Genomic DNA, 12720 nt, shown 5'->3' with positions numbered 1-12720 from the left:
ATTTGTATACAACGTGATTTACTAGGAAGGTCAGCTGCCGGGCTGAACTGGTAAACATTAGAATGCACATTTGAAAAGATTACCATCCATGCATTGTCCCTTTCTTACTATACAAATCCTTGTCTGTACAAATCCTCTAATCAATGATAATTCACATCCTTTTCTCTCAACATTACACGCTTTAAAATTTAATACATTACTTCCTTTTGTGTGACATTAGTTTAAGCCTTGAGCATGTTTCAAATCAGTTGTCATTTTAAATTCCGCCAAATAGGACCGAAATATATCCAATCTCTGCTTATGTTTCAACAAGTGATCAACAAAATGTTAAAACACACCAATTATATTCCAATACTTTTGTTCTTTGCTGTAATCATTTTGATGCAGTATCATAACTACAGATCAACAATGGAAATTAGGAATTTAATCAAATGTTTTAAATCCGGTACGTAAACGGTAATGTATGTTTTATTTATAGGGAAAACGGTAATGTATGTTTTAATTATAGGGAAAACGTTAATGTATGTTTTATTTATAGTGTATATGTATCTATATTTCAACAACTTTTCATTGATACTGTTTTCAACTGCTACAAAAAAAGTAAATGTTGTTACAGTAGACATGACTTATAGTTGCCTATATTATCCTCGTCCTTTGGGTTCTTGTGAATATTTGTCTCAATTACAATCATATAACATTTCAAATACGCTTGAAGTACTCAATCTGTCTTTATACGACTTAAACCTTGTTCACTTTGATATCGGCTGCAGCATTTCATAAAATATTTTCTACATCAATTTAATAAACGCAGACAAAATCACGACCTCTTGCAATGTCTAATGTAGATAAGAAATGAAAATAAGATTAGTAACCACAACTTAGCTATATATTTTTTTAATAACAAAAAAATAATTTAAAAATGTACTTTTTGCACAAATGATATACAGGATGAGAATAATACAAACAATGTTAAAGAGCTTTGTAATTTAGATTAATTTATATCTTTTAAGCTTACAACCGATATAAGTTAAAATAATGTTTATTTATTAATCAGATTTATACTTACGACACCTTCTGCTATACTATCACTTAGTTTGTGTTTATATATGTAGTATTGATGTGAATGTTATTCAAATGTTCACCTATATATGGTTTGTATAGACTATGATAATAAAGATACATTTCATTATTCAAATTATCTTTTTCAGGAAAAAGGGTGCCAATATCAAAACCAAACTCGTTAGATTTCACCAATCAACAGGATAAAGGATTTGACGAATTGACAACGTAAGTATAAAAGATGAGGTATGATTGTCAATGAGTCAACCCTCTGGATAGTGTGCGTTACCTAAAATCAAAAACATATCATGTAGGGGGCAAAAAATAACGTCAAAATATTATAACCGTTAAGGGATACTTAAGGAGGTAGACCTAGGTTAAGGGAAATAACTCTTAAAATCATAAGTACGTTTATGTCAACCATTTTTTAAGAATATGTTCTAAGCTTCTAGGTTACATAGATTATTTTCAATCTGTTTCAGGTAAATGCTTAAAATACATGGATGAACTTGACTTTTACAAACGCTTAACTGATTTAAAGAGTTATCTCCCTGAACCAAGGTCTACCCCCTTAAATTCTTGATCAGTCCATGAATACTGGCGCATGTGCACAATGTGGAATACTTGACATGCGCGCGTTCATGACATGGAATGTCGTTTGTTGGTTTTTGTTTTTAGTCATGGAATTGTCAGTTTTTCTTCGACTTATAAGTTTGAATGTCCCTTTGGTGTCTTCCAACTCTTGGTTTCTAACATGGGAATCGTCAATCATTTATTGTCGATAATATACCCAGCCAATGGCATTATGTCCCACTTGGGTGGGGTTGGGGGGAGTGAAGAGGATAAGAAAGTTCCCAATGACATTATGTCCTACTGAGGATGGAGGGGATAAGTAAGATCCCAATGGATTTATGTCCCACTTGGGATGAAGGGGATAAGTGAGATCCCAATGGCTTTATGTCCCACTGGGGATGAAGGGGATAAGTGAGATCCCGATGGCTTTATTTCCCACTGGAGATGAAGGGGATAAGTGAAATCCCAATGGCTTTATGTCCCACTAGGGATGAAGGGGATAAGTGAGATCCCAATAGCCTTACGCCCCACTGGGGATGAAGGGGATAAGTAAGATCCCAAATGGCGATATGTCCCATTTGGGTGGAGGGATGAAGAGAATAACTAAGAACCCAATAATTGTGATGGTTTTATCATACACAGTAGACTATCAATGATTTCGTTATGCTAAGACCCGTTTAGTTACTTTTGTAAAGTAACATTATTAGAACTATTCAGTATATAATGCTAATCATAAAATCTGGCGTTATTGTGTAAACATTCTTCACCAGTTTATTAATTAGATCGAATTTTGTCGATTTAATATTTTGTGTATTACTATATTTCAATTTCATGTCACTGAAAGCTTATCGTAGGTTTAATCAGAGTTATCGAACTTTTTCATCAACCCATGTGATGACAAACTATCTCGGACAATTTATCTTAGAATTTCCATAAGCTTTGGCTGACCACAATGTAAGAACCTTTTTATTTACTATAATATGAGTTTATAATACTGTTCAAGTAATTTTTGATACAAGTTTAATGATTATTTTCTCGCATTTTGCAATGTTTATGTCGTTGTATGGTATGTCGGTTTGACAATCAAAATACATTGTTTTGTAAACAATACTTACCTGGTATGATACTTACGTGGATAATACTTACCTTTTTCCCTTTTTGTAATTCCCTAGACCTGATATTCCCATTTTTTCGGGTTTTCAGTTGTTAATTCTATACCCCCTTTTTTCGTGTGAAAAAATGTATGGAACACACTTCGTGTCATAATTGTAATTTATTATTTTTTGGTAATTTCATATAACAACTCGATATGGCTGTTATGATCATGTTTTTGTATTATATTTTGTATTAACATTTTTTATAAGTAGTTTTTACTTTCTTTGTAGCTCTTCACCACTCTATCTTGTTCAGTCTACATTGATGAATAAAATGGTTTAAACTGTCTGCATTAGTTACATTACTTAGTGGCAGAACAACTTTGCTACACATCTATAGCAAGTTACCGGAATCTTTGGACGAAGTTTCTTGATGGCTGGATAACCAATATGTCTTTCTAAACAAAGTAGTCTTTAGTTCAATTTGGTAAGAGCGCTGACTTGTAACACAGAGGTCCCGGGTTTGATCCGTTTACAAGACCATTCAGATAGCATTACAAAGGTCGAATGTATTTGGAGGATAAAATTAATAATTCATTTATTACAATTTATTGTCACTGTAATATTCATTACTAAATCAGGGTGTAAAATTACTGTTTTTCTATTTAAGAGAGTTACGTCAAGTAGGTGGCATCGAATATAAATGTCCAAATTTAATCAATCGAGGAAACTGGCATGACTGCAATTCCTCTCCATTTATAGCCAGGAAACTATGTTTGGTGTATTCCTTAGGGTGAGTATTACTTTTGATTAATCTAATTGGCTGATGTATTTGAACACATGTCATTCATTTCGCCTGAAGTTGGCTAAATAACTTCTTTTTACGTACTACTTTACTGTTCCTCTTTCTCTCTGTCTGTATGGTTGTTAGTTATACTTCTAACGGTTACTCTTTCAGTCTGTATGGTTTAGAGGGATACTTCTGACGGTTACTCTGTCTGTCGGTATGGTTGTGAATGATACTTCTGACGGTTACTCTGTCTGTCGGTATGGTTGTGAATGATACTTCTGACGGTTACTCTTTCTGTCTGTATGGTTGAGAGGGATACTTCTGACGGTTACTCTTTCTGTCTGTATGGTTGAGAGGGATACTTCTGACGGTTACTCTGTCTATCTGTATAGTTGTGAGGGATACTTCTGACGGTTACTCTGTCTGTCGGTATGGTTGTGAATGATACTTCTGACGGTTACTCTGTCTGTCGGTATGGTTGTGAATGATACTTCTGACGGTTACTCTTTCTGTCTGTATGGTTGAGAGGGATACTTCTGACGGTTACTCTTTTTGTCTGTATGGTTGAGAGGGATACTTCTGACGGTTACTCTGTCTGTCTGTGTGGTTGTGAATGATACTTCTAACGGTTACTCTTTCTGTCTGTATGGTTGAGAGGGATACTTCTGACGGTTACTCTGTCTGTCTGTATAGTTGTGAGGGATACTTCTGACGGTTACTCTGTCTGTATGTATGGTTGTGAGGGACACTTCTGACGGTTACTCTGTCTGTCTGTATAGTTGTGGGGGATGCTTCACTTCTGACGGTTACTTTTTCTGTCTGTATGGTTATTAGTTATACTTCTAACGGTTACTCTTTCTGTCTGTATGGTGAGAGGGATACTTCTGACGGTTACTCTGTCTGTCTGTATGGTTGTGAGGGATACTTCTGACGGTTACTCTGTCTGTCGGTATGGTTGTGATTGATACTTCTGACGGTTACTCTTTCTGTCTGTATGGTTGAGAGGGATACTTCTGACGGTTACTCTGTCTGTCTGTATGGTTGAGAGGGATACTTCTGACGGTTACTCTTTCTGTCTGTATGGTTGAGAGGGATACTTCTGACGGTTACTCTTTCTGTCTGTATGGTTGAGAGGGATACTTCTGACGGTTACTCTGTCTGTCTGTATGGTTGTGAGGGATACTTCTGACGGTTACTCTGTCTGTCGGTATGGTTGTGATTGATACTTCTGACGGTTACTCTTTCTGTTTGTATGGTTGAGAGGGATACTTCTGACGGTTACTCTTTCTGTCTGTATGGTTGAGAGGGATACTTCTGACGGTTACTCTGTCTGTCTGTATAGTTGTGAGGGATACTTCTGACGGTTACTCTGTCTGTCTGTATGGTTGTAAGGGACACTTCTGACGGTTACTCTGTCTGTCTGTATAGTTGTGAGGTATACTTTACTTCTGACGGTTACTTTTTCTGTCTGTATGGTTGAGGGGGATACTTCTGACGGTTTTCTGTCTGTATAGTTGAGAGGGATACTTCTGACGGTTACTATTTCTGTCTGTATAGTTGTGAGGGATACTTCTGACGGTTACTCTTTCTGTCTGTATGGTTGATAGGGATACTTTTGCAGTATATCCTTAACTTTTCTCTATTTAATCATTGTTTTCTAATATATCTCGTTGTGTTGTGTGCTGTATGGTTGTTTAAATGCTTGCATATTTACCGTTTCTTACGATTCGCGATTGTTTGGTAAAAGAGAGACAACAGACACCAAATAGACATTCTAACTCATTCATTTGTCATTAGTCGATAATTCACTGACAACGCCACGGTAAAAAACGAAAAAGATCAAAAGACAAAAGTATACAAAACACAACATAGAAAACTAAAGACTAAACAACACGCACCCCACAAAAACCAGGGGTGAGCTAAGGTGCTCAGGAAGGTTAAAAGATGACAGTTTTTGTTTGAAGTCTTTGATTACTCCACATTCTTCTGCTTTAATGGACAGTCAAACAGTCATAGACCTCAAAGAAAAACTAATTGACGTCTTCAGTCTTCTGGTGAGGTTTGTTATATGTGTTGAAAACATCAGACTTTTTGATGAGGACCAGCCAAAAACATATAGCACATTTCTTCTGCTTTTTGTTTTGTAAAGTGTATATGGGGATTTGTTATGAATGGATACACTACATACTATCAGTTCCATTCTTTTTTAATTTTTAATTTTTGTATTCTTCAGAATAAATTACGATTTCCGATTTGATGACGCCATGGCTCGCAATGGTTGTGAAGTTCATTCGTTCGACCCAAGGTAAGTTACCATGGTTTTGTTTTTGCATAATAACTTTTGGAAATATTTGATGAAGCAAAGGTCAAAATAATAAATTGATTTTTAACAATATATGGAAATGTTACGGTCAAATTCTTTAGATGTCATGAACAGATAAAATAGTTTGTTGTTGTGGATTTAAGGGGGAGCGTGTATTTATTATGTTTTTGCATAAACAAATTCATCAATTTGAGCGATGATGTCTTCCTTCCAATTTTGATTTCGGGAATAGAATAGTCACCGACGTCATTCCCTTCAATGATGCCCGAAGAACATGTCAACATTCAAAAACTTTATCTGTCCCCGACGTCATTTCATACTCATGCAGGAAGAATATGTTAAAATCTAATGACTTTCTCGGTCCCGATGTTATTCCCTACTTTTTTATATGCCAGAATATAAACATGATCTTGTCAAAATCCAATTGTTTTCTCAGACCCCAACGTTATTCCCTGCTCATGCCAGACTAGCAGTAGAAGGTCACGGTCCAACAATGGCTTTATCATTCTCTGACATTATTCGCTGAAAATAGCTTTATACCGGTAGAACATATCAAGACCGAAAGGCTTTCAAAGTGACCGAAGTGAAAATTAGAAAAAGAAAATATATTTTCAAAATTCATTTTTTTCTATTCTAGCATGGGAAATACAACAAAACATATTAGAAAATCAGGAGTTCATTTTCATCCAATTGGTATTGGCGGGAAATCTAATGATGCTGTTATTCCAAGAATGGATCAGTATACGAAAAAACATCCAAAGAAGACGTGGAAAGTACGAACATTGCGTCAGATAATGGAATCGTTAGGTCATGAGGATGTAAGTACGAACACTGCGTCAGATAATGGAATCGTTAGGTCATGAGGATGTACAGTAAGTACGAACATTGCGTCAGATAATGGAATCGTTAGGTCATGAGGATGTAAGTACGAACATTGCGTCAGATAATGGAATCGTTAGGCCATGGGGATGTAAGTACGAACACTGCGTCAGATAATGGAATCGTTAGGTCATGAGGATGTAAGTACAAACACTGCGTCAGATAATGGAATCGTTAGGCCATGAGGATGCAAGTACGAACACTGCGTCAGATAATGGAATCGTTAGGCCATGAGGATGTAGGTACGAACACTGCGTCAGATAATGGAATCGTTAGGCCATGAGGATGTAAGTACGAACACTGCGTCAGATAATGGAATCGTTAGGGCATGAGGATGTAAGTACGAACACTGCGTCAGATAATGGAATCAGTAGGGCATGAGGATGTAAGTACGAACACTGCGTCAGATAATGGAATCGTTAGGCCATGAGGATGCAAGTACGAACACTGCGTCAGATAATGGAATCGTTAGGCCATGAAGATGTAGGTACGAACACTGCGTCAGATAATGGAATCGTTAGGCCATGAGGATGTAAGTACGAACACTGCGTCAGATAATGGAATCGTTAGGCCATGAGGATGTAAGTACGAACACTGCGTCAGATAATGGAATCGTTAGGCCATGAGGATGTAAGTACGAACACTGCGTCAGATAATGGAATCGTTAGGCCATGAGGATGTAGGTACGAACACTGCGTCAGATAATGGAATCGTTAGGCCATGAGGATGTAAGTACGAACATTGCGTCAGATAATGGAATCGTTAGGCCATGAGGATGTAAGTACGAACACTGCGTCAGATAATGGAATCGTTAGGCCATGAGGATGTAAGTACGAACACTGCATCAGATAATGGAATCGTTAGGCCATGAGGATGTAAGTACGAACACTGCGTCAGATAATGGAATCGTTAGGGCATGAGGATGTAAGTACGAACACTGCGTCAGATAATGGAATCAGTAGGGCATGAGGATGTAAGTACGAACACTGCGTCAGATAATGGAATCGTTAGGCCATGAGAATGTAAGTACGAACACTGCGTCATATAATGGAATCGTTAGGCCATGAGGATGTAAGTACGAACACTACGTCAGATAATGGAATCGTTAGGCCATGAGGATGTAAGTACGAACACTGCGTCAGATAATGGAATCGATAGGCCATGAGGATGTAAGTACGAACACTGCGTCAGATAATGGAATCGTTAGGCCATGAGGATGTAAGTACGAACACTGCGTCAGATAATGGAATCGTTAGGCCATGAGGATGTAAGTACGAACACTGTGTCAGATAATGGAATGGTTAGGCCATGAGGATGTAAGTACGAACACTGCGTCAGATAATGGAATCGTTAGGGCATGAGGATGTAAGTACGAACACTGCGTCAGATAATGGAATCGTTAGGCCATGAGGATGTAAGTACGAACACTGCGTCAGATAATGGAAAAGTTAGGCCATGAGGATGTAAGTACGAACACTGCGTCATATAATGGAATCGTTAGGCCATGAGGATGTAAGTACGAACACTGCGTCAGATAATGGAATCATTAGGCCATGAGGATGTAAGTACGAACACTGCGTCAGATAATGGAATCGTTAGGCCATGAGGATGTAAGTACGAATACTGCGTCAGATAATGGAATCGTTAGGCCATGAGGATGTAAGTACGAAGACTACGTCAGATAATGGAATCGTTAGGCCATGAGGATGTAACTACGAACACTGCGTCGGATAATGGAATCGTTTGGGCATGAGGATGTCAGTTGTAAAATATTTCAAGGTCAAATTAAGAAATGTTTATTGACAAGCTTGAAACAGACCTTATAGATCACGCCAACATAAGCTTAACCTCATGATCAGCTGACCTTTGTTGTCTTCGAGTTTTTTTTTTTTTGTTTTTTTTTTTAATATTTCCTTGCATACAAGATTTAAACCAATGTTTACAAAAAATCATCCTATTGGTGTGTTTTTTCATCTTAATTTTTTTGGATTTTAATAACATCCTCCCTACTAGAACAGATTTTGTTTTGATTAAAATATATAGATTGAAAACAAAAATAGTACCGTAGTCTTAGATTTTATTAATAATAATATTCCTGTGAAGTGGATAAATTGTTGACTTAAATCAGTCTTGAATATAAAAGTCTACAGACTCACTGATTTCACCTTCATGATCAGTCTTCCTAGCAGATATTTATCCAATAATAATGATATGTATATACTACATGAAAAATACTTACAGTCTACAAATTACACATGGTCGCAGTTCCGATGAATAAAAGAGAAGGGCTTAGAAATTATCAAAATGTATCTTTTTACGGATGCCTCGAGAAATTTATAGCATTTGTTTTAAGTGTTGACAGATTACACATGGATCCCGTCACTTTTTCTCTGGTAAAATAACAATAAAAATAGCAGTTTGTTTTTCTTATATCTTTCATCTTATTTCAACTACTAGTAAAACATAATGTTTCAATCTCTTTCAGAGAATTTTGGATATCTTAAAAATAGACATAGAGACGTATGAATGGGAAGTCCTTCAAAATATCCTGAGTGATAATCTTACATCAAGAATTCGACAACTAGAGTTAGAGTTCCATATATTTCCAAATACTGCTGACGTAAGCAACTATGTGGAATTGCTACAGATTTTTCGTTCTTTAAAAAAGGCTGGATTTTCGCGGTACACATGTACGGTTTACCGGTTTGACAACACAAAAAAAGTACTACAAGCAGAATGTGGATTGGTAAACTTAAAATTTGATTTCTACAAATACCCTTTGAAACATGTCTAATAAATATTGAATCAATAAACATTTTCCAAATGTCAATTATTTTTTAATGTTTTATAAATTTGGACAAAAAAATATTGATTGTTTTCATAACTTGAAAGTTTATGGTTTTCAATTTGTTTTTCAAATTGTTTCAATTGTATAAGGTGTTTGTTTTGTTAGCCACACATAATGCAGACATATGGGTGATAAACGTGGAATCATGATGAAATTCAAATATTATTTTAGTGAAATTTCAGAAACATCTAGTTTCATTATTCATTGTTTGTTTCCGAACGGACTGATTTCCTATATTTAGTGTATAAAATAAAATTCCATTGATCAAGTAAAAATGTGGTATTAATAAAAGAAGTCTGTGCGCTTCTTTCTGTAGCTTTGGTAGTTCCTTTCTTTCAAGATACAGAATAAACGGTCTGCGCTTTGCGTCATTGCGCAGCAATACATGTATCGAATCGACACTTAATCCCTTTTCTCGAAAAATGTCAATCGTTAAACGTCAGTACTTTGTTCAAATATTTTATCCAAATCCTGCATATTATCACTTGCAGTGCTTTGGTGGACTATTTTGTCTGGATCTTGAATATGAGAACTTGCAGTGCTTTAATTATAAAATGTTGCATCACATTGAGAAGTAGCACTATCAGTAGTTTAATAAATATAGATTCCACAACTGCAACAAGTGTATTACGATATTTCTCCACTCGAAGCAGTTAAATTTTAATATTTAAAGCGCGAGGCTTTCCGAGCTTTTTGAATTATTAAAATTTAACTGTTGAGAGTGGAGAAATATCGTAATACACGAGTTACAGTGGTGGAATCTGGTCCTCTTATGATTTTTATCCTTCCTTTTCAAAGATTTGAGGAAAGGTGTGTACTTTTAATGTGACGTCGTCAGGCATGGTCGCCTTTTTTCATGACGTCACAATAAGAAGAAAAGAAAACAAGAAAATTTAACGTCACAATTAAATTTCAACCAATCATTTGCCGGGAACAGATTTTTCACTAGTGAGTAGAAATATTTTTCTCACACCGGTCAGGAAATGTGAAAATAGCACAAAAATTAGAGAAAATATTTGATCCGATTTTTGTGAAATAGTCGTCTGAGTTATTTGTTGATAAACGTTGTCGAACTGTTTCAACTGGTCCGAAATCGATATTGGAGTATGTTTTGAATCACAATCGGTCAGGTTTTCTTTACTATGGATAACCAAATGTTCCAATGATCTCCAATTGTTTCACTACGTTATTTTTCTTTCGTGGTTGAAGTTGTATCGTTTTTTCTCGGTTTACGTTTCTTTGATATATGTATATACTGTTGATCTGTGTCTTCTGTGTCGGCATAATATTCATGATATGCATGTAACATTGTATTATTGCGTGGAACACTATTAACGCTGGTGACATCTGTGAAGTCATAACACTTTCGAGTCAGTTTTTTGTACTCATACTCCAAAATCAACCAATCAAAATGCTGGATTTCATGTTTCGAGCATGATTTTTGTGCTCCGAGCACTGACCAAAGTTTTATGACTTCAACCTCTGACTGACGCAGGCAAACAGATATTGTTCAGTTGTAAATTTTTATTGTCGCTAGTATCAGAGTCAATTAATAAAGTGGTCAATTGTATACCCCCTGGAGCAATAATTTGGCCTGTATTTTCCGGTTCATATGAAAAGTACGAATCTTTCTCGTCTAGACTTTTACACGCTCTTACTACACAGCCAAATTTTGCTCACGTGAATTTCACGTGAATCTCATTTCACGTGAATTTCACATGAATTTCATGTTAATTTCACGTGAATTTCACATGAATTTCACGTGAAGCGATTTCACGTGAAATTCACGTTAACTTTTCACGTTAATTTCACGTGAAGAGATTTCACGTGAAATTCACATTAAATTTTCACGTGAATTTCATGTGAAATTATTTCACATGAATTTCACGTAAAAATTTCACATGAATTTCACGTGAAATAATATAAATGGTGTCTAAGTTATAAAAAATTAACTGAAAATCAATAATTTTGTCAACATCTCATACCTTGTATTATATGTATCATATATTCCCTGGGAATCTCAATTTAATTTAAAAATTTATATTTTCACGTGAAATTCACGTGAAAAATTTCACATTAAATTCACATGAAATAAACATGAATCAAAACTCCTGTGAAATTTATGTTTCATTTTATCTGAATTAAACCATGAGTTCATAAGAGAAATTTAAATTTATTGAGTTAAAGTTTTGCAATATGAAAACAAATTCACATGAATTTTACACATACTATTGTTCATTTCAGTTTTGCAAAATTGAATCATTTCAAAGCTGTTATTCTTTGTGTCTAAAGATGTACAGAAAAGAAAGACATAGAACCAATGTTAATGGTTAATAGTTATCCTTTTTTAAGCACGGATTATCTCCCTTGATAGTGGAATAAATGCAACTACAAAAATATGTTGGTCTTGAAATATATTTTTTTTTATCACTGTTTATATTTATCTCTAGTAGAATCACAAAAATGGAATTTTGTATACATGTGTAACTTATTTGAATTTCAAATTCATAGATGCATATATTATAGTGCTGGACTAATTGATTTACTGGTAATGTTTCTATAATTATTAATTTGTAAGCTTAATTACTTTCACACATCTTATGTTTTCTTTACTTTAATACTTTTAAAAAATGAAGGTAACTCCAACTTATGAAATAGATTACTGTTACATAAGTTTAGAGTTTTATATGTACTCTATACTTTGTCAATAAATGTAAATTAATTTGAATGTATATTAATTTTTGAAGTTTCTATTTAAAGTGCAGTATAAAACTGCTATGCTTTCACAAATGTCAAAAATGTCTGATTCAACATGCATTTTAAAAGTGGTGAATGTTTAAATAACTTGATCCCTCACCCAAATTAAGGAAGAAAAAATATCATATCAGGGATTATATGTGTATTGACTAGATAGCAATTTATTTGTTTAAATTGTACACTTTAAAAATATTCCATACTGTTTTTTATAATGTAAAAGATTTCTCGATTTTCCTAAAGAGTTGATGAGTTGTCTGTGTTTGTCAAACAATGGGGAAAATTTAAACTAAAACATGTAAAAAGCTTAAATTTATCTTTATTTAGTTATTATAATTTTTGGTATTAAATATTAGGTATATTTTAAGTAGTTTATTTATTAACTCTGGAAAAAAGGTTA

General features: G+C 34.8%; 1 protein-coding gene across 5 annotated transcripts; it reads left to right on the top strand.

The window, feature by feature from the left end:
• Positions 1 to 208: 208 nt before the first annotated feature.
• On the top strand, positions 209 to 9534 carry LOC143076260 (putative methyltransferase-like protein 24). Of its 5 annotated transcripts, none has more exons than XM_076251995.1 (7): positions 210 to 445; positions 1209 to 1287; positions 3397 to 3519; positions 5750 to 5821; positions 6477 to 6646; positions 8416 to 8426; positions 9204 to 9534. In XM_076251995.1, the coding sequence occupies exons 1-7, from the start codon at positions 235 to 237 to the stop codon at positions 9510 to 9512; spliced, it is 975 nt and encodes a 324-aa protein (XP_076108110.1). In that variant the 5' UTR covers positions 210 to 234; the 3' UTR covers positions 9513 to 9534. The 5 variants fall into 5 exon arrangements, with proteins under 5 accessions (XP_076108111.1, XP_076108110.1, XP_076108108.1 ...); XM_076251993.1 differs by lacking the exon at positions 8416 to 8426 and adding an exon at positions 8073 to 8083; XM_076251994.1 differs by lacking the exon at positions 8416 to 8426 and adding an exon at positions 7485 to 7495.
• Positions 9535 to 12720: the final 3186 nt, after the last annotated feature.

This window comes from Mytilus galloprovincialis, chromosome 5 (assembly GCF_965363235.1).
Source record: "Mytilus galloprovincialis chromosome 5, xbMytGall1.hap1.1, whole genome shotgun sequence".
Taxonomy (NCBI): Eukaryota; Metazoa; Mollusca; class Bivalvia; order Mytilida; family Mytilidae; genus Mytilus; species Mytilus galloprovincialis.
This window is presented reverse-complemented; position numbering and strand designations above follow the sequence as displayed.

What these genes read in the sequence shown, in the direction of transcription:
- LOC143076260 (XM_076251995.1), top strand. Translation starts at nt 235, where the DNA reads ATGTTTCAAATCAGTTGTCATTTTAAATTCCGCCAAATAGGACCGAAA. An exon ending in TGTTTGGTGTATTCCTTAGG is followed by an intron (nt 3,520 to 5,749) that starts GTGAGTATTACT and finishes TGTATTCTTCAG; the next exon opens with AATAAATTACGATTTCCGAT. An exon ending in GTTCATTCGTTCGACCCAAG is followed by an intron (nt 5,822 to 6,476) that starts GTAAGTTACCAT and finishes TTTCTATTCTAG; the next exon opens with CATGGGAAATACAACAAAAC.